Source organism: Penicilliopsis zonata, assembly GCF_001890105.1.
Source record: "Penicilliopsis zonata CBS 506.65 unplaced genomic scaffold ASPZOscaffold_14, whole genome shotgun sequence".
NCBI lineage: Eukaryota > Fungi > Ascomycota > Eurotiomycetes > Eurotiales > Aspergillaceae > Penicilliopsis > Penicilliopsis zonata.
In genome coordinates, this window is record NW_019208923.1 from 264614 (window position 1) to 285162 (window position 20549).

Here is a 20549-nt window from a genome sequence, read left to right on the forward strand (position 1 = left end):
TGCCCGTGTCAGAGAGCGTTGAATGTTCCGGACAGTTCATGAACAACTCTTCCTCCCTCTGGCGAGATCCTTCGCTGTTTCTCATCCATCTGATGCTGCTAGATTACCCATAGACTTATCCGCCGCTGGGTTGCAGGCGCAGAACTGGTTTCTGGCTCCCTGGACATGCGATCAGCCACCCCGTTCCCTCTCGTGCCTCTGAAAGCGTGTCGCGTCTAAACGAACGTCCTTCGATCGATCGCCGACCATGGCCACCTGGTCCGCCCTGAATATCGAGGCTGATGAAGTCTTTGAGGAGGAGGTCGATGATACCAAGGAGATCCAGATCGAGGAGGCGCTGAAGCTGTACCAAAATGCCTTGAAACTCCACTCGCAGGGCCCAGAGTTCTACGCGCAAGCGGCGGAAGCGTACGATGCGCTCCTTAACTCAGAGATCTTCAAATACCCCGAGTCGTTGTCGGAATTTCGAAGGGCGGCCTTGCACGACGGTGACGGCCAACAATTGGCTAGGTCTACAAATGATGGAGGAGCAGTTGTGGTGGCCGTCGCGGAGCCTCTGGCGGAATACGACGTCAACGACTCAACCTCAAGCACCTTGCTTCAAACCATCTATTTATCGCACAAAAATTACGGTCAATTTCTCTTGGATTCTCTGCATCATGTCTTGCGGACCACACCCCAGGACTCTGAGGCTGCTGCAGGGCTGGTTGGCAAGATTAACACGTGCTCGAAAACGGCCCTGGTTTCTTTCGCAGAGGCGTTAGAGAAGGATGACACAGATCTTGACCTCTGGAGGCGGAGTGCCAGGCTGAGCAGTGCTTTGCAGAGCTATAGACTGGCTCGTTATTGTCTGGAAAGCGTGCTCGCCGATGACGAGAATCGCTTGGAAGTGCGCGCAGAACAACTAGGCCTTGACGAAACTTTCGCCCAAGAGCGCCTCCGCGGCACCCTCCAGTCTCTCTATGACAAGCTGTCCGTCTCTCAGATTCCAGTCCAAAAGCCAAAGAAAGCCTTGTTGAAACTCTTAATCCGTCAATCAGACCCTTTCCCCTATCTACCACTGCTTGAGGGAGACATAGAAAATGCCAAACCCTTACAAAGAACTCTAGAAAAGCGGCTCGATTGTCACGAACTGACACCTTCCGGATTTACTTGGGAAGCTGTGGGCAAAGAGATCCTCCAATTGGTTCTTGACGAGAGACAAGATAAATTAAGACTCAGCCTCAATGATGGGGTGAAAATCTCTCTGACAGAGCCAACTCAGCCGGATCCATCAATAGCTGGCGAGTCTACGAGAGCTGAGCCGTCTCAAAACATTGTTGGTGCCGGGGATCAAACTGCCGTGAAGAAAGAAGTCGAAATGACAGATGCCAGCAACCCACCAACAACAGGAGAGCCCCTCGCTACGGTGAAATCACAAACACAGACTTCCGCGGACTTAGCCGAGGACCAGTCATCTGTTGATCAACGAGCAGAAAATCAGTTGATGGAAGGCTTGAGCGGTCACGCAGAACAAGCCCCGGAGCCTCATGTTCAACCACCGGATACCACAGCTAATGAGGATCCTGATCCGAAGTCGTCGATAATTGCCTCCCGTAAGAGATCATCCACTTCTATCGCAAACGAGGATAATACAGAGGGAGGCAGGACGAAGAGTCGGAGGACTCGTGCGCGAGAATCCAACGCCGATAGTTTGGCTCAGACTGACGAGGTAACTTTCGATCAGTCCAAATATTATGAAGACCGTCTAGAACTTTACAATCAAGCGGACGGTTGGATGTTCGAAACTGTCGGAGCATTGTTCAGAAAGATCGGCGTCGAGGAACTGGGGGCTGTTGACGAGCTGCGAAAACAATTCTCCTCCGCCAGTGACCAACAGGGGTCTGCAGAAACTTCCGAAACACCACCCGCGGCCACTGAGATTGCTATTTTCCAGGATCTCCGAGAAAGCTTCCAGGCCTGGAACGAGGAGAAATCTCGAGTAGCTCTGCATGGAGAAAGCTTCTCTTCGCTGGAAACCCTTCGAGGGAACAAGTCGGGCTTGGCTATCTTCCAAGAGCACTCCAGGAAATCCATTCGGAAGCTGAATGTGGAAAAGGAACTCTTAGAAGGTGACGAATTGTCGGCTTTCATCAAGGTGGTCAACGACGGATGGTTTCATTTACCCGAAACCAGCCTATCTTGGCTTAAGGGTGTTCTTATGCCTGCGTATGGCAAGTATTCCTTTGAAGATGAGAATTCCCCAGTGGACGAGTCTTCAAATACAGAAACAACGTACACATCTTTCCAATGGTCTGAAACTCTGAAGGATACGATTATTCAACTGCTAGTCCAGGAGGATAGCTTCATGTGGGATAGGATGTGTGAAGATACAGCGGCTCTCGGGCAAGCAGTCTTGCAATCAACATCCGAGTCTCCATTCACATATACACTAAAGAATCTCTCCGAATGTCTCATGATTGAAACGATTTATGAACTTCATCTAGATGTCTACGCGCGCATTAGCAGCCCCAACAATGACTCTGATCAAGACACCAGAGTTGTCCAGGAAGATCGTCTCGGGAGGTGGTCTCAACTGGCGCGAACGTCCCTTAATTACCTCATGGATTACGCTCCACCTGGAGAACTGCAGACACGTTTGGCCCTGCGTCATACATGGGCATCGACCTTTCACTCAAACATGGCTCCGGATTGTCGACGAGAATACGCCCTGTTCTGTCTTGAACACCTCAAGGACACCTTCCATCAGCTCCAAACCCCGGCGATTCCTCTGGTCAATAATGTGGTAATGTTTGAGCTTTCGGTCGCGGCACTTGACCAGGAGATCTCGAAGTTGAAGTCCATGGATTTCTTCATGAAGATATTCGGCGCAGATTCAGATGACCCCGTTGACCTGATCGAGACGATCGAACCTATTCTCGAGCCGTCAGCTATCGAAAGCATCCCAGACGGTGCAACAGAGAATACCGAAACAGCAGCAGCCACAGCACAGATCCAGGAGATGATATCTTTTCTTGACCGTGGAGACGCAACCCTGCGTTTATTCCTATGGCGGCGACTGCAGGAGGCATATAAATCTATAGAATACCCGCCTAAGGTCGTGTCATGCTATCTACGAAGCATAGAAACTATTATCAAAGAGCTCTGGGGCGCGTCTCACCTCGAGGCCACACCCGAAGATCGCCAAATAGCACTGCTCAAGTGGTTGAAATCTCTTGAGGGTATCCTCAATGAAACTGTCAAGCTCGTACTGCAGAAGCAGACAAACGCATACGATTGCGTTGACATGGATCACCTCGTATCCTCAATGACCGCTATTGTTCGATTATTGAAGCTTCTCCAATGCCTCCTACTCTATGATGATTCTGTCCGAGTCGGTCAAACCCCTGGACCCGAACTGCGCGCATCCCAGGCCAAATCCTTGGAGACCTTCAAGGATAGATTACGAGAGATGCAAGTACGGTGCTGGATCCTGCAATATACACTTCTCAAAGAAGCAATGGCACAGAATCAGGAACTCTTCGACAACCCATCAGAAGACTGTCTTGAGTACCTGCGTGCGGTGCATGGAGCTTTAGGGGTTCGTTCGATGTGCAAGTACTCAAGCAAGCAATTCCTGAAGCTCATGAAGGCCGAGCTTCTCTCGTTGAAAGCGGGCGATGATTATGAGTTTGATACATGCCAAGTGATACTGGATCTTCATGGAATCAAGATTTCGGCATTTGATGGACTCGCGGATCACGGCTGTCCTTCTGAGAAGCTTGACAAAGTCACAGCCATCTCCGTGATCGATTTTGTGATGAAGCAAGCTAAAAGGATGAGCATCACAGCTCTCTGCAAGTCTGATTTGAAGACAACAATAGATAAGATCTCGACTGCAATCGGAAATCTGAAATCATCGCCACCCCTGTCACTTAACAGACGTGTCGTGACCGCATATCTTAATGGTCCCATGAATCCTGCTCATCTTTCCCGCGCCGCCCAGGGGGTGTTAGATCTGTCCTTAGTTCCCGTCTCCGCTGAAAGCTCTCAGATTGCGCAGAAAGGCTGGTTCTTTCTTCTCGGCTACGCTTCCTTGACAAAGTTCCGTTCTCAAAAGCGCCTTAACCCTGTCCCTACCACGGATCTAGACGATGCTGTCAACTTCTTCAGGAAAGATATAGAAAATGGGGCTGAAAACTGGGAAACCTGGTACCGGCTTGCGCAGACCTACGATTCGAAACTGGAAGAAGATATTACCTGGTCCGCAGATAAGATCAACAATAACAGATCAGAATTGCTGGTCTGGCAACGGTATGCAATTCATTGCTACTCCATGGCGGTATCGACGGCGATCAGGACTGCAGACCCAACACTAGAGACTCGCTTACTGCTGTCTGACCTCTTCACCGACTTTGGGATCCGTATGTACGCATCTTCTCGAGAGCCCTTTTCTATGGGAGCATTCGATCTTGCCGATTTTAGTCGCCATTACAGCAAAGAGATGAATCAGGAGATGTACACGGCCCAGCCGTTCAGAGAAATGAAGGCATACTCTGTTTGGAGCTTTGGTAGATACCTCCTCAGACGCGCCATCGTCGACAAGCCCAAACGCTGGATGTGAGTGGACTGCGCTATGCGTATTCTAGTCAGGAATCTATCGCTAACTATAATTCGCCTGTAGAAACCATTATATGCTGAGCAAATGTCTGTGGAAGATGTTCAGCTGTGACGATTCTGTGAGGGGTAATTGCAAGCGCATTTCCCTTGATGAGCTTCTCGATACTCTCCTCGACGCGATTGATAATTTGCCTGAACGCAAAGACTCGCGGACAGATCCTATCTTCGAACCACACTTCAAACTCGTATCAATCGTTCATAAGCTTGTCCATCGCGGAACCCTAACGGTATAGTTCTGTCCTATATCTCCCATTTCTCTTGATTCCCGAAAAGACACCGGCTAATTTCCTGGCCAGCCTGCTGAAGGTAGCAAAACTCTGATGGCAACTCCATGGGCTCGCAAAGTTCAACTCCCTACAGAGCCTCCCATATGGGATCCATATATCCGAGAAATTCTTCGAAATCTTAGAAATGCAGACAAATCTAACTGGCATCACCGGATGGCTGCAAGGGTAAGAAGCTCAACCCAATAAATCATCTGCTCGTTTAACTTACCGTGGACGACTAGGCTGCACATGTTATCTATGATGACCATAAAGATCCAACCTCTGCCATGGCTGCTAAACACGAGTTGACCCAACAAATCTTCACCAAAACCATGACGATTCAAGTCTGGAAACCCGAGTTCGAGCGCCCAGGTCGACACTTTGTGTACACTACACGCTACGCCTACTTTTTCGTGAGCTTGTTGGATCAACTTGACGACCGTGCAAACTTGGATCAACTCCTGCGTCGAGTGAGGAAGAAACAGGGCGATTTCATCAACCATACCAAGCTGTGGGAAGATATGTGTACTACTTATGCTAAAGTCATCCGACGAGCTGGAAAGATCAATGAAGGGCATGAAGAAGGGGTTTTCAGAGGCCTCACTTGGGATGACTTTGTCGCAAACACTGCCCGGCTCGAAAATCTCTCTCAACTTGTCCCCGACAGCATCTTCATCCTGGAGCTTCTCCGTGACTCGGTGGAGTTGAAGAAACTTAACAACAACTTGATGAAAGTGACTATGCTTGAAGACCTAATCGCTGATCTCTACTCGCGGATATATGAGATCAACATGCCTCAACTAGTCGAACAAGTCAATGAAGAAAACAAGGAGAAAATGAAGGTCGACCATCTCCTAATGACCGGTGAAAGTACTGCGGATGCCCAGACACCTCCATCAGCTCCCGCGTCGGAGACGCCAGCTGCACCTCGGGGCCGAACCAAGGGCATAGCCCGAAGAGATATCCAGAAACGAGCAGAAACAATTGTGAACCGCAAGCTAACTCCTCGCGCCTTGACGGCCAAGCCTACCGCATCGACGGAAGGAGAGTCTGCTCCGGTGTCTGGTGCAGCCACTTCTGCCGCAGCAGGAACTGCTGCTACTTCCACTGCGCACATTGGCCGAAACGGGACCGACTGTCGATCAAGATCCCCCCCGCAAAGCAGTGCTGCGAACAGTGTACACGACAGTGCAGATGATGAGAGCGAGTTGAGTGAGATTGACGATGACCGGCTAGCAAAATTGGCTACGGATCGCAAGTCGGGCTCACTGTTGAACCGAAAAGGGCGGCTTCCGCGTCCTCCTCCGCCTGACCCCGAGACGGAAGCTAGTGACCTCGATGACGGCAAGATGTCCAAGTTGGCCGTTGATCGGACATCCCTGCTCTTTCCAACCCTGTCTCGTGGGCGCTCTCCAGGAGGACTGGAGTCAGAAATTTCCGTTCCGCCAAGCGTTGACGAAGAGGAAGGAGAAGGGCACGTCGAAGGAGAGCAGGACGAGACGGAAGCAAATCGAAATTCCGTCGAGCCTGGTGATAGCCTCATGGCACTCGGCTCCTCGGGAGCCGCAGGGGAAGGCGACGGCGACGAAGACGAGGAGGGCGATGAAGATCTAGCTGACGAAGGGGAAGAGGGCGAAGAGGGCGGTATGGATGAGGGCGACACTGAAGATGTTAAAGATACCGATATCGACATGGGGGAAGGCGAAGAAATCGATTTACTAGAGGTTTCTATTCACGGGAATGATAGATGCCTGGAGACAGCAAAGACTGAAGAACCAGCCGAGGCTATGGATACATAGTCGTCGAGAGCCTGAATATCATTCTACCAGTTCAGTCTCCAGCTCTTCAATTACCATTGTTTACTTTTTCTTGAGGGCTTCGATGTGAATTCGAGGCGTTTTTGTGATGGCTATTTATTAAGATCCATACGAAAGGCGTTTGAAAGGGAGAACTCGGATCAAGACTTGTTTTTGAAATTGAATTGGCAAGGAGAAATAAAGTCTCCGTGTATAATAGATATGAATATGAATGTCTGAATAATTACAACAATTAGGGTGATGAATGATCAAAGAAACCATGAACTTCTCCAATAAACGCCATCCATATCCTCCACAGTGGGACCTTGTATGGATCTTAGGCCACCGCTGCTCCCTCACCCGATTCCAGAACTCCAAGAAACAAGACCAATGTGTATAAGTACATTGGCGGGTATCAGAAATCGAAAGGTTAGATGTTCTCCTCGGGTCCCAGGTCCCATTTCCTGGTAGCCATCTTCCTGTACTTCTTGCCGGGAGAGCTTGCTGCTGGGGTAGGAGAGAACATGCTGTCAGCTACCTTGAGTTGATTCATCTGACGGAGGGCATTTTCAATTTCGCTCTCCCGGCGAATTGCGGGAGGCTTGGCAAAAGGATCATGATCAAAATTGAGATTTCTTGGTTTCGACTTCTTGGTGGGCGACCGACCCGTCAGCTCACGCTCTAGAGCCGCGATTTTCTTAAGCAGCTGCTCATTCTCAAATTCGAGATCTGCCACTCTCTCATCAACGGCAGGCTCTGGATCCTCGTGAACTAAAGCAATAGTCAGTCATCAAGTTCGCGAGGAAAATAAATGAGAAAGATTTACTTTGAAAGCCGCGAGAGACGAGCTCAATCTTCTTGTCCATATGTTCATCGTTACGGCCGACCTGTATACGGTCAGAGATCGGTTAAATAGAAGCTAGAAGGTAGGACTTACCTGCTCATCCCATGCAGACTGCCATCTTCTTCGTTCTTCCTCCATGCGTTCGTCCATCTCGGCCCAGCATTCTTCTCGAACTTCCTGCTCTATCATCAAGCATCTCTCCTCCATGGAATGGAGTCTCGTCTCGAGTTCTGAGCGCGTAATCTCTTCATTCGCAATCTTAACGGTCAATTTTTCGTTCTCAAGAGTCAAGCGGTTGATCTCATCTGTTGCTCGTTCCAACTCTTCTAGCGTTACTCCATTTGGCGAGTTCCTGCCGCTTAAGGACGGAGCTTTCCCAGAGCTCACAGACCCTGAAAGGATAGACTCGGTCACGGAAGGGATACGAGGAACGGTAACCTCCCTAGCCAAGGCCGAGTACCGCAAAATCTGGGATGTAGCGTTGAAGTCACCCAGTGGGTCGGCGGTCACTATCATGAGGGCTTTCTGAGGATGGCGTGTAGGTGTTGGGCTTGTTTGGTTTGAAGAGGGGAACGAGTTGGAGAAGAGCAGTTCAGTGAGCTTGCACTGCCTGAACGGGACAAGACCCGCCTACATCATGCCTTAATAACCAAGCCCAGTGCGTCAATTTCTGATAGAGATTTACCTTATTCCCATCTTGCCAGTCACTCTGCATCTGCAAGCACTGACCAAGATACATTAAACTCTCGTTAATCTTGCCAGCTTCAGCAAGCGTCGCTCCAGCTGTTTTTGCAGTCCTAGCTCGTTCGGAACCTAAGGCTGATTAGCCAATCTTTTTTCCAAGTATTGTCAATTGATCCAGTTAGTACGCACCCGCAAGGTCGGCAACCGTGAGTGTATTTGCAGTCCATGTCACTTCACCGGTTTTCTTAACTGTGGTCTTCTTCTTGACCTCGAGGCAGAAGAATCCGTGGCTACGAGAGCTCACGCTGTTGGCTCCAGTTCCAGTTACCTTCCGCTCGGTAAGACCGACTTCAAGAACAGCTAAGGCTTCCTCATAGGTAGTACAGGCAACCTTTCTCAACCCAGCAACAATTTTGCGGTCTGGAGAGCTTTCTGTGGGCTTAAAGAGAAGTGGTCTGCGGCGATCTTTCTGTCCATTGCCTCCCTGGCGGGACAGAGCGCTCCCTTGGCCAGGAATAATAGACGGTGATAGGAGGTCAAAAATGCGGTCGTTATAGACCTCATACATCGATACCAAGACAATGTACTCGGACTTGGGGTCCACGTCCACGGCAAGGTGGCCCACATCGGGCGATCGGGGCATAGCGCTGGGCTTTTGCATGTGGCGACGAGGGAAGATTAAAGCCGGCATCGGTTCCTTTAAGATTTTAAGTCGAAACTTAGCTAAACTTGATCCAATAACACTGGGGTAGAAATGGGAAAAAGGTGCAGATATTCCAGGGGTTGCTCGTCCGAGTCTCTCTCTCAAGAGGTCCTTTGAATCGAGACGGCTCCTGTCTTTTGAAGCTGGGTAGGGTTCCTTTCCCGTGTGCAAGGCATCTCCAGGGCTCATGGGAAGCGCCTGGGCCTGTGTTCCAGGGCTTGGTGGACACACGTATTGGGTTTCTTGGAGGATGTTGGGGGAAAGAGGGGTCCATACCGCCATAGGTGTTTGGGACCTTGAAGAGGGAGTCTGAGCTCGAGAACCTCTGTTGCGTTCAGAGTTTGGGTCTCCATAGACGGCTTCCAGGAATGTTTGTGCTGAGAACAACTGGGCTTCTGAGGGATCAGACGCGGCCAACGACGCCAGGAGCAGGGGACTAGTCGAAACATCGGAGCCAGTTGTGCCTGTAGCAATAGATTTAAACATCAAATCAAGTGCCATCTGGGTGATTCCACGCTGGGATTTTGATCCGAGGATTGTATGGCTCTGTTGCAACAAAAAAAATCATCAGCTTCGCCTTCCCTATCGGTCCAGTATAAGCTATAGTCAGACCTTTCCACTTCCTGTGACACCCAAGGTAGCTATCAAGCCATCCCTTTTCTCGAGGAGAACACCGTTCACCAGGGAAGCGATGTCCATATCTTCGAAGACATCCAACTGGGACGCGCTTTCCTCGAACACCTTGGTGAAAGCGAACTTCTCCACCGCTCGTTTTCTGTTGTCATTTGGCGGTTGCAAAGTGATATGAGTCGAGTGCAATGTCGTCACGTTCTGTCCATCCTGGTCGGTATTCTCCATAACCTCAGGGGGCTCGACTGTGAGGTATCGTTCTCCATATCCCTCAGGCTGCGGCGAAATTGGCGGCCGAAGACGAAGGAAGACTTGGAACAGCGAGGTCTGCGGGCTTTTCGTCGATGAGCTCATGATTGCAGTCCGGCTACCTAGAACAGCCTTGGTGGATTGCAGGAGAGCGGTTTCCGGTTCGACAGTTGACAGTTCGGCGGTGGAGAATAATGAGATGGCTTCAATGTCGCTTTCCGGAGTTGATGTTGATCCTTCCAGATTAGGTAACATTCGCGTTGTCCAGGCAACTAACCTAAACCTGGTTAGGTCATAGGTCTGGCTTATGTAAGCTGATATCGCCTCCCCAAGACGTCCTGGTACCTTACTCTGCAATCGACGGCTGAAGATCTGGCCTGGTATCTGATTCAAGACCACACCTCACTCTTCTACCCTGATCAAGATGTCGTTGTTCCGTGGAATGCTCACGGCTCCAGACACAAGACTGCGTGACTTCATCGGGCGCAATTCAGCAATCGTCGTACTCGCTTAACATCGAATCAACGACTCCCTCGTATCGCGAATAGCCAATGCCTCTGGAGGAAGCAGAAACTCTCCTAGGTCAGATCCTTTTTGGATGAACTCTATCCACTGCCAGCGATGTTTTAAAAGAATACCTCGTTCGTATTTGGGCGCTGAGGCGGGCTCCATTGGACTTGATTTCCGTCATTTTTAACCTCTGTCCAAAGAGAAATCACATCGTGGTATCTTGTATCCGACCAGTCAAAGCTAAGCCTTGCACCCCTACGGAAAGGCTCTTGCAACTGGCCGTGTCAGACTTGTCAGTCATGCAGCATTACCCAAGGTCCTGGCTATCAGGGTGAGGTTGATTCCTGCGCTGGCCAAAAAGGGTAATTCTTGGCAACCTCGTTTTCGCTAAAAACGATTCCCAGTGCCTGACGACCCATGGTGCAGAAGGTCGAGGATGTTATATAAAACTATGGGAGTCCTATATGAGATCTTGCATAGCGACCATGTTGTCTTGGATTCATAGTTTACTATAGCAGAACTTTGGAGACCTTCTTTGATTCCAGCCTTTGATTTTCCGAGACCCGTGTCAACCACTAAGACCTATATGACCATGCTTGAGGCGAGATCAGCATACCGTTAGTTCTTCTTATAATAAGAAAAGGATACTATAAACTAGATTACTGATTCCAAACAGAGGAGGGTAGCTATTGGTACTACGCACCCAATAAAGGCGCCCCGATTGCTTTTGCTATACTTTTTGCAGCCTCTGGCATAACACACATCTACCAATGCTTGTATGATACCTTGGTAGCCTTTTGGGCTTAATAGAGCTGACAAAAATAAACAGTCGGTTCAGAAGCTGGAAGGTGACTGGCCTGCTACCTTGGAGCGCCCTCCTCTTTACAGCCGGGTTTATCCTGCGTACTATTGGCGCCTTTGGACAATGGGATAATCTTCCTATTTACATTGCGAGCACCGTTCTTCTTCTTGCTGGACCGTATGTTGATATCGCGGTTTTTGATATGGGATCTATGATAGTTGATGCTAACAAAGTACCATCCAGACCCGTCTACGAAGGAGCCAACTTCTTCACCCTCGGACGAATCCTGTACTATATCCCCTATCACTCTCCCATCCACCCGGGAAGGGTCTTCACGACCTTTGTCGCTATGGGGGCAGTAATCGAATCGATCACCGCAAACGGCGCAGCGTTGGTCGCCAACTCGAGCAACTCCCAGAGCAAGCAGAACACCGGCAAGGCACTTCTCAAAGCTGCCTTAATTTTGCAGATTGTACTGATGGCAGGGTTTTTGGCATTGGCGACGAAGTTCTACGTCAACTGCTCCCGGGCCGGGGTGCTGAATTCCAAGGTGAAGCGGGCCATTTCCGTGCTGTACTGCAGCTGCACTTTGATCACCATCCGAACGATCTATCGGACCGTTGAGTATTTCTCTGCTGCGAGTCTCAACGTCAGCAATATCAAAGACATGAGCCCTATTCTCAAGGACGAGTGGTTCTTCTGGGTCTTTGAGGCAACAGTGATGTTCACAAACACTACCATGCTGAATATCTTCCATCCGATGCGCTGGCTTCCTCGGTCAAATAAGATCTACCTGGCACAGGACGGTGTCACTGAGGTTGAAGGCACCGGGTATGAAGACCCAAGATCATTCCTAACCACCCTGTTTGACCCGTTCGACATCTTTGGCCTTATCTTCAGACGCGGACAGCACAATAAATACTGGGAAACTAGTCCTTCTACGGGAAAAGCACAACCCAACCCTTCTTCGGCTGTTTAGGGAGACATATCGAGTTTCCGATATCTTTTTTAACGCCTTTTTCCTATGTATGATTTTATTTTCGGTCTTCCTGACTTTCGTTTCTTCCTGTTCTTTTCAAACTACCTAGGTACTTATTCTAGAATAGTATAAACCCAATAGGATTTCGGGATATATACAAAACTCAGCGAAATAAATTCCACAGAGCCCAGAAATACTTGATAAAAAGAACATTAAAAAATAAACAGTAGATTGTAATTATAACTATCAGGGAAAAAAAAAAAAAAAGAGCACCACTCCCGGCCAGTTGCCAGTTCTACTGTATGTAGTACTGTTCTCCGCCCAGTATTTGTTTGGGTGAGCCAAGGACAAGGGCCACATCGCCGCAATCGCGACTTTCAACGTCCTTCAATCCCGCCTGAACCCCAGCATCTGGGCCACTCGCTTGATTCTCTCTCTCTCCTTTTCTTTCTACCTAGCTAGGGTTGGGGAATCTTAGCTATATTCACCATGCTGTCATCTCTGACGTCGAACATATCCAACCCGCGCCAAACGTTGGCGCAGGTCCTGAACTTCGCCCTGGTACTGTCCACGGCGTTCATGATGTGGAAGGGTCTCTCCGTGTTCACCGCGTCGTCTTCACCCATCGTCGTGGTGCTATCGGGCTCAATGGAACCGGCTTTCCAACGGGGCGATCTGCTGTTCCTCTGGAACCGTAGCCCTCGGGCTGAGGTGGCCGAAATCGTCGTTTACAATATCAAGGGCAAGGATATTCCTATCGTGCACCGGGTGGTTAGGACATTCCCGGAGGTAGATGCGAAGACCAAGAAAGTCAAGGCGATTTCGTGAGTTTCTTTACCCCCCCCTCTCTCTCTCCCGTCATATAACGTTCCTCGAGGCACGGATCGGTCTAGGTGATGGAGCCATGCTGATTTCTATTTCCAGTAGCTCGTCCTCTGAACCGTCACACATGCTCCTCACTAAGGGAGATAACAATGCCGCCGATGACACCGAATTGTATGCCCGAGGCCAGGATCATCTGAATCGCCAGGAGGATATTGTTGGAAGTGTGCGGGGATATGTTCCTTTGGTCGGCTATGTGACGATTCTACTCAGCGAATACCCGTGGCTCAAGACCGCATTATTAGGCATCATGGGTCTGATGGTGATGCTGCAACGGGAATAAGAGTGATAAAAATGTCTATTTGTTAGATCTACAGAAATAGAATGGGAAAGATTGATGTCTTCTTGCTCTGGTAGCAACATGTACCCCTGGCTTCGGGATTGTCAAAACAGCCATATTGCTGACAAGGAATTAGAGCCTAGAGTTTGATTTGTTTTTGAGCCTAGCATCGGGTTTACTACTCTTTCTAGCATTAAAAAGTAAGGTATAGTTACTTCTACAGTGTTCACTTTGCTCTGTAAAATACTGCCTGTATATAAACACCGCCTTAGTGACCGCTAAAAGACTACATTGTCCTTCCTTCTTGAAAGATATAATAGTATTCAGCAATCTTTTCTATCATCTTAGACAATGAATTATACACGTTTGATTGCAGCACTGTCCCAGAACTAGATATTTAGGTATACTATATCTATCAATTCTGCCTAAACCTTTTTATATAGCTACCCACACCACTCCTACTCACTGATCTTAATTGGAGCTATTTATATCCTAATATTAGTCTTTCTATTAATAAACATCCTGCAATATCTTCAAGGCGTCTTCTTTGCCTAAGATCGGGTTCATATTATGGCGTGGTCTGGACTGTGACGTCTTTCCGCCTGAGATCCGCCCCGCCCCACCCCGCCGTTGAAAGAGACAACAGACGAGAACAGGCAGCTATTTCTTCTTACTTGGACTCATTGTCTCATTCAGCCCCCGACCCCGCCCCTTTTCTGTCTAGAGTGTATTTCTTTTGCTGTGCGTGGGCAGATCCAAGTCTCCTTATTTATATTTGCACGAGGGTCACACGACCTGCTTTGTTTCATCCCCCTCACCAGCCTTCCTATCACCTCGCCGAGTATTTGGAGCTACAGACAATGGGTAGCCAGAAGAGAATTGCAAAGGTACTGCGGCATCGTAGGTTAGTTGACTACGCATGTTTTCATGGCTGACAATCCCTTGTCATGTCTAGGAGCTGGCCGAGCTTGTGGAATCACCACCTACTGGCATCTCCGTGGAGTTAGCCGACGAGGCAAACCTGTACGATTGGAAGGTCTATATGGAGGGTCCCGAGGGATCACCATACCATGTGTGTGCCTTTTAATCTACTTTATTTACACATCTTGGGAATCATCGCTGAATTACTAACTCAACCCCACTGTTTTTTTTTTTTTTTTCTAGAATGGAAAGTTCCTCGTGAAGCTCAGCCTGCCCACCGGGTACCCGTTCAAACCGCCGACGATCAACTTCGTGACCAAGATCTATCACCCGAACGTGACCAACGATGACAAGGGCAGCATGTGTTTGGGGATGCTCAAGTCGGACGAGTGGAAACCCAGCTCACGCATCGCGGCTGTGCTGGAGTTCGCTCGACAGCTCCTGGCCGAACCCATGCCGGACGACGCCGTCGAAACCAGGATTGCCGAGCAATACAAGAACGACCGGACACGCTACGAGGAGATCGCTCGAGATTGGACGAGGAAGTACGCGGGGGAGGCCAAGGCATGACGGGCAATACTTTTTTGACGTTTTAATTTCTACACATACACACACTACGGAGTAGACGGGGGATCAGTTACGGAATACTGTACTCCGTGCTCGTACGGAGGACTTACATAGTTATCCCCTCTCTCTTTATTCTCTGCATGCAGTTCTAGGCGTTCTCGACGGGTCATCTTCGAGCGGATAGGTCACATACGCGCCAGCATTCTATTGTCTTACTGCATATGGGTGGCAGGGGGGACTTTTTCGGCCCTTGGGCTCTCTACTTGAGCTATTTTTTGGTTAATTACCTTGGATGATTGACCAGAATCTGTGATAGACGTATTTTGCCAAGGTAAAACGGAGTACGGAGAGAATATCTAGTACAGTGGTCACGGAGTACTACTCGACTATCCCTTAATCTAATAGAAACGTCTATTTCTGGTGATCAGATCTCATTTTCGGGATGTCGTATTTACAGTACGGAGTGAGTACGCCGAACACTCCTGACCAAACCCGAGGGGTTTATCACTCCTTGAGCAATGATGCGCAATGCCCTAAAAGCGTAGATGAAACACCAGACACTTTGAACGACTATGGTGGGGTACTAATAGTCTATCTAGTACAAGGTAGGTAGGTAGGTAGGTAGGTAGGTACTAGGAAGAAATAAAAAAAACGACAGCAGTGCGGTTCGAACGCACGCCTCCGAAGAGAATAGATAATAAATTACTCTTTGGTAAATTCAAGTCTACCGCCTTAGACCACTCGGCCATGCTGCCAACTCTATATTGCGGGGTGCCAGTGTTTTAAATTATGTAAGATGTTTCCCTGGGACCTAGTTTTTCGTGCGGCATTGGAAGAAATCGACCAGAGCTGGCAGTGGAGGCAGGGCAGTGACGTCACTCTCCCTATATACGGAGTATATACCACAGTCATTTTGGGTATAGCGGGGGGCAAGACACAGCTTGTTCAAGAGTAAATGAAGCTAGCTCTATAGAATTTATCGAGTAAGAAAACAAAAGATCTAGCCATAGGGAAATACGATCTCGCATGAAATAGCATAGACTAGTGTTTCTATGGAAATACTAATTAGTCATGAATAGAGCATGACTGGCAGTGGTTGTTCAGCAGCCAGGCATATTCATATAAACTATCTAGGATATATTTATACCTACACTGCTAACTCAAATAGCCACCCTACTAGTCTATGATTCGGGTACAGTCACCAGCACCACTGTTACATAGCAGCAAAAATAATACACAATCAACAGCCAAGTATAAAAAGGAAAAAAGCATAGGAAATATATCTACTACATCCACAGTCATCCATCATTTCTAGACCAGCAGGGTCGCAACTCCGGGCGAATCTACGAGGCCAATTCTAGTCCCATAGATCAGCGCGTATAAAGTGTCTCGGCTCAGGAAAGGAGGTGCCAGTATAGACAAGGGAGAATCCTATTTTAGGTTTTTATTCACTACTCTGTATTGCTTGTCCTAAGCACTATATAAGTACCTAGTGACTAACTACCTGTTACTACATAACTAGTCAACTACAACTTACTTAGGTACATACCTGGTATCTGTCATACTTGTATAAATATGGGGCGATGGCCGAGAACTAACCATAAGAAGAATAGTGGATAACCCCATTTCCACACGAAACAATATCTAATCTTGATCTGATCTACTGCCACTGAGATATGCATATGGTATGAGATAGTCTAGGTAGGTACCAAGTGATAAGGCTGCTGAGATTGAATCATAGTCTTGATAAAATGTATATCTCATCTGGCTAAGCAAGCCTTGCGCGGTAAGCAGCGTAAAGATATCTCGGAGAGTTTGAAGCGAGATACATTCTAGATAAGATCCGTTCGATAGCCAACACCAATGCTTAAAGGAACCCAACCATCTCACTACACCGTCCTGTACTAATTTCTAAGCCGTGGATTCGCCATCAAGAACTCTCTTAGCTCTGTCGCAAAGCAAGCCATCCGATTTGTATTGTTAGGGACGCATTTAAATCAAAATGAACGTCAATCGTCAGAGTCGAGATAATCAAACTCCAGCTCGCTATGATCATCACGCTCATCGTCATAGTATGGGTTCAGGGGCTTAGGGATGCTGGCCCCTCCACAGAGGGCAGTGAGGCGATGCAGGCCCCACTGCATTTGGAGAAGATGCAGACTGGGAAGGGGTCTGTGGACAGGATCATTAGTGGTCAAGATGATCTTGTCTCCGGAGCAAACCTTCTTATCGATTTCACAGTTAAATAGTTTGACATTCTCTATGGATGAATCGGAGTTGGTCGATATGAAGGGAGGTGAGTTGAGAAGGATAGGGCCGGACAGACAGACGGGCTGCAATCAGAAAAGCCGAATTTCAAGCTGGCACTCATCCTGGCTCATTCCTAGCGGCCTCAGGGCAAAGAGCGCATTCCGCCAGTAGGCGTGGGTGCTGGGGGACATGGCCAAAAGGTTGAGGCAGCTCTCGGCTCCCTTTAGCCCAAAGATATCCTTTTTCCAGCGATCAACCGTCGCCGTGGTCCAGAAAATTTCGAGCAAATTCCAGAATGATAGGGCTTTGGGATACCCTCCACTAAGAGAATAGGGATATATATGGGCGACTCCTACCACGTGGCCGGCTTTACTGATGATGCAGCGCGTAACTTCAGAATCGATGGGTTAGTTATTTCTTTTAAATTCGGAATAGATCAGAGACCTTACCAAATCTTCTGCCTCCTTGGAGCAGCTTAGGATAAAGTCCACAGTGCCCTTTGATCTAGGTCATGTATTCTAAGACGAGGCAATGTGTGATTCTGCAGAAGGTGTGGCGTTTGAGAGGGTGACAGGGTAAGGATACGAATTCAGAAATCAGAAAGCAGGTTGTGGGAGGAAAAGATGGAAAGGAAGAGGCTGCGGAATGGGAGAAGAAGTAGAGACGTTGACCAACTCTCACTTCCTTCTGTTTATATTAAACCGTCCACCATGGTAATACTTCCCACTAGTCCTAATTAGGAACAACAAGTGAATATACCAATATGATGTCAGGGCGACACCTACTTATAGATGGAAGATTTATTCACGGTCTGCGAGGCAGAGCTGGGGGGTCAGAAGGGCGAAGCAGAACAGGTTTCACGGTTGTAGGCAGGCATATTTCGTCGCCGTGGTCGTTATAGCCTCTCAGGTGCGGGCTATGAGGCTATACGCATATAAGGCAAAGATCAGCCAGCTGGGCCATATAGTGATATTATATTGACCTTCCCGACTACTACAGCAGGAGCCAGTACAGAGTATTGGAGATAAGGCGGGATATACGGAGTAACCATGTAGTACTTGGAGGGTGGAGTAACATCCCTGTCAATTGAGACCAATGGAATAGGTACGCTCGCCTTAGCTAGCCGCGCTAAAACCAAAAACAATATGTAGTAAATAACGTATCTACTCGAGTATATTAGACTCAATCTACGGCCAAGTAGTTATAGAATAAAAAAACATACAACAGTAGGGATTCGCTGGTGGTCACCCACCCAACTACTAACCTACCGGCGTGTGGCTTAAGTACGGCTGAGCGGACGGGAAGCCCTGTTTTCCACACCCTGTGGTCGTATGTGATAGAAGGTTATAAATGGAGGATTATATAGTAAAAGACTACATAGTAGTATATATGAACAGGGGGATGTTAAGGAAACAGAGGATGCTCCTCTTGCTGTGGGTGCGTCATATCCTGGCTAATCCTACGGAACCTGTTCAAGTATACTGTAAGGTGAAGTATTTCATCTCTACTCCCTATATATAACCCAAATCTAAAATAATTGTGTTTATAAATCATCTACGTGACCAGTGAGGTAATGATTATTATTATATCAGCGACGTAGTTTCCAATGACTATCGAGGATTGCATGCAGGAGGCATTTAACGCCGATGCGAGGTCATACTACATACATAGTCTATATATAGAAAGTCCTCTAGAGATATACTACCGTAGTCACACCTAGTGGCGCTTAAAGCCATATAGGTAGAGGTAACTAAGTAGTTGCTATTCCCTCTACATACTCTTCATCTTTGCCATGCTACTAAAATAGCCTCACTTCCAGTTAGCGCAGGAACCCTTGTCCTGAAGGATAAAAAAGTGGTCTCTCCTCCTATAGAGCATGGCTATAATTCCTTGCTCGCTTATTATTTCTCGCACATGGAAATTGTGCTGTGGATAGGCGCTTACACCAGACCTCGTGAAAGTAGGTGTTGTACGGATTACTACATAGAGAGGGGCAGTCGATCATAGAAAGAAAACAATTAGATTGGCTTCTAGAAGATATAATAAGATAAAATAAGATATAATAAGATGCTTTAAGCTGTTTGATATTTTTCTAAGGATCTTCTAGTGAAGAACTAGAAGAACTAGAGGATACTTATAAGTTATAGATTATTCTAGTACGGAGTAATTTAATCTTATGAAAGGTCGTTCTATCCGACCAATGGGATACAATCTATTCTACTCAAAAGTTTTGGATAAGCGCATTTTTCTCTTGCTCTACTCCGTCTGTCCCAGCCAGAGCATGTGGAGTACGATAAGAGCCCAGATACTCCGTAATAGGGGGTTCTCAAATAGAAGGTTCCATTCCTCGGATCCTGCCCTTGACAAGAGGGACACACACGCATGCATATCCACCGGGGGCGAGCGACGCGGGTCCCTCGATCCGTTCCGTTGTGGCTACTCCGTGAGTCCAGAGTCCGTACAGAGAGCACATACGGAGTACAGAATATTGACAGCACCGTCAAGAGATCGACATATGTAGTATGGAGTAGTGTAAATGTCACTCCGTGTACTCCGTACTCCGTACGAGCACTCCGTAGTTCGGAGGTACTCCGTACTCCGTCCGTACTTGTAGACTCGTATGCAACTTACTGACGGTATGTAGTAGACTGTAGTGTCACACGTCCAAAAAGCAACCGACAGCGTCTGCGACACAGCCCAATGCACGTCCACGCTGCAAGCACATATATTGACGGATCTCCCCAGTATGTCAGACCATTATTGTTCGTCCACTCGAGTGACTAACCCTTGCCAGGGTCCACAGAGTTAACAGGCTCGACGTTTGTTCCGAGGGGATCTGGTTCTATCACCATTCGTTAGTCTTCAGATCCTAGTCAGAACTCGTACTCTTCCAGGGCACGGCAAATAGATAAACCTGTCTGTCATTGTATTTCACCAGCAATGGATGTAAAGAAGTGAACCGGAAACTACTCCGTAGGCAGAAGACGAAGTGTCATGACAGATAATAATAATTACTCTGAAACAGCGTGTGTCGGTTTCTGTTTTGTGACACATCACGGGGTCCTCGTCAGGCCAGGGCGATACGCCGCTAGGCTGCTTTGGGTAGGAGCGAGACGCCGAGGAGGCAATTCGCCTCCTCAACATTAATTATTATTGGGCCTTTTCGTTGCTCTCCTTTGCTCTGCTAAGGATCTTCTTGTCCTCCCCTCCTTTCTCCCTCTTTTCTCTCCCTCTCCCTCTCCCTCTCTTCCTCTCTCTCATGGCCTCGCCTTTTATTTTGTTCACTTTTGGAGACCGAGTCTCTTGTTGACCTCTGGTAGGGCCTTTGGAACGTCTGCTGCTGCTGACCGCCGTTGTTGTTTACCCTCCTCCACTCGTTTTTTTGCCTGCCTACACTCGGTCGGCCATTCAAGTCCCCCATTCAAGCTTGTTCGATACCAATTGCTCAATTCAGATGGTCTCTGCTATTATTCTTACTGTATATCGTTTTATTTGCTATTGCTAGAGCTCCCCTCAGCTGCTCTCCC

The 20549-nt window shown here is 48.2% G+C and overlaps 6 protein-coding genes and 1 non-coding gene across 7 annotated transcripts; 4 read left to right on the forward strand and 3 right to left on the reverse strand.

The window, feature by feature from the left end:
- Positions 1 to 247: 247 nt before the first annotated feature.
- Positions 248 to 6724, forward strand: ASPZODRAFT_153767 (hypothetical protein; the record flags this gene model as incomplete). Its single annotated transcript, XM_022726013.1, has 4 exons — positions 248 to 4599; positions 4664 to 4886; positions 4956 to 5111; positions 5168 to 6724. 4 exons carry the CDS (start codon positions 248 to 250, stop codon positions 6722 to 6724), a joined length of 6288 nt encoding a protein of 2095 aa, XP_022578807.1.
- A 427-nt stretch (positions 6725 to 7151) lies between these two features.
- Positions 7152 to 9936, reverse strand: ASPZODRAFT_71833 (hypothetical protein; the record flags this gene model as incomplete). Its single annotated transcript, XM_022729784.1, has 6 exons — positions 7152 to 7492; positions 7548 to 7608; positions 7659 to 8195; positions 8251 to 8378; positions 8439 to 9498; positions 9565 to 9936. The coding sequence occupies 6 exons, from the start codon at positions 9934 to 9936 to the stop codon at positions 7152 to 7154; spliced, it is 2499 nt and encodes an 832-aa protein (XP_022578808.1).
- A 997-nt stretch (positions 9937 to 10933) lies between these two features.
- On the forward strand, positions 10934 to 12122 carry ASPZODRAFT_71896 (hypothetical protein; the record flags this gene model as incomplete). Its single annotated transcript, XM_022729793.1, has 4 exons — positions 10934 to 10958; positions 11018 to 11117; positions 11171 to 11320; positions 11387 to 12122. The coding sequence occupies 4 exons, from the start codon at positions 10934 to 10936 to the stop codon at positions 12120 to 12122; spliced, it is 1011 nt and encodes a 336-aa protein (XP_022578809.1).
- Positions 12123 to 12482: 360 nt separating this feature from the next.
- On the forward strand, positions 12483 to 15145 carry ASPZODRAFT_101247 (hypothetical protein). Its single transcript, XM_022720783.1, has 5 exons — positions 12483 to 12946; positions 13047 to 13200; positions 14136 to 14192; positions 14240 to 14356; positions 14449 to 15145. Exons 1-5 carry the CDS (start codon positions 12612 to 12614, stop codon positions 14773 to 14775), a joined length of 990 nt encoding a protein of 329 aa, XP_022578810.1. The 5' UTR covers positions 12483 to 12611; the 3' UTR covers positions 14776 to 15145.
- A 279-nt stretch (positions 15146 to 15424) lies between these two features.
- On the reverse strand, positions 15425 to 15527 carry ASPZODRAFT_t119. Its single transcript has one exon. It is a non-coding gene; the product is annotated as a tRNA-Ser (tRNA).
- Positions 15528 to 16781: 1254 nt separating this feature from the next.
- Positions 16782 to 17213, reverse strand: ASPZODRAFT_18501 (hypothetical protein; the record flags this gene model as incomplete). The annotated part of the gene is made up of 2 exons (XM_022727229.1): positions 16782 to 16944; positions 17140 to 17213. The coding sequence occupies 2 exons, from the start codon at positions 17211 to 17213 to the stop codon at positions 16782 to 16784; spliced, it is 237 nt and encodes a 78-aa protein (XP_022578811.1).
- Positions 17214 to 19216: 2003 nt separating this feature from the next.
- Positions 19217 to 20035, forward strand: ASPZODRAFT_135108 (hypothetical protein). Its single transcript, XM_022723706.1, has one exon. It carries the CDS (start codon positions 19223 to 19225, stop codon positions 19541 to 19543), a length of 321 nt encoding a protein of 106 aa, XP_022578812.1. The 5' UTR covers positions 19217 to 19222; the 3' UTR covers positions 19544 to 20035.
- Positions 20036 to 20549: the final 514 nt, after the last annotated feature.

Coding starts and splice junctions, on each gene's coding strand:
- ASPZODRAFT_135108 (XM_022723706.1), top strand. CDS start 19,223: ATGGGATACAATCTATTCTACTCAAAAGTTTTGGATAAGCGCATTTTT.
- ASPZODRAFT_101247 (XM_022720783.1), top strand. CDS start 12,612: ATGCTGTCATCTCTGACGTCGAACATATCCAACCCGCGCCAAACGTTG. Junction 14,193..14,239: donor TACTGCGGCATCGTAGGTTA/GTTGACTACGCA, acceptor TGTCATGTCTAG/GAGCTGGCCGAGCTTGTGGA. Junction 14,357..14,448: donor CCGAGGGATCACCATACCAT/GTGTGTGCCTTT, acceptor TTTTTTTTCTAG/AATGGAAAGTTCCTCGTGAA.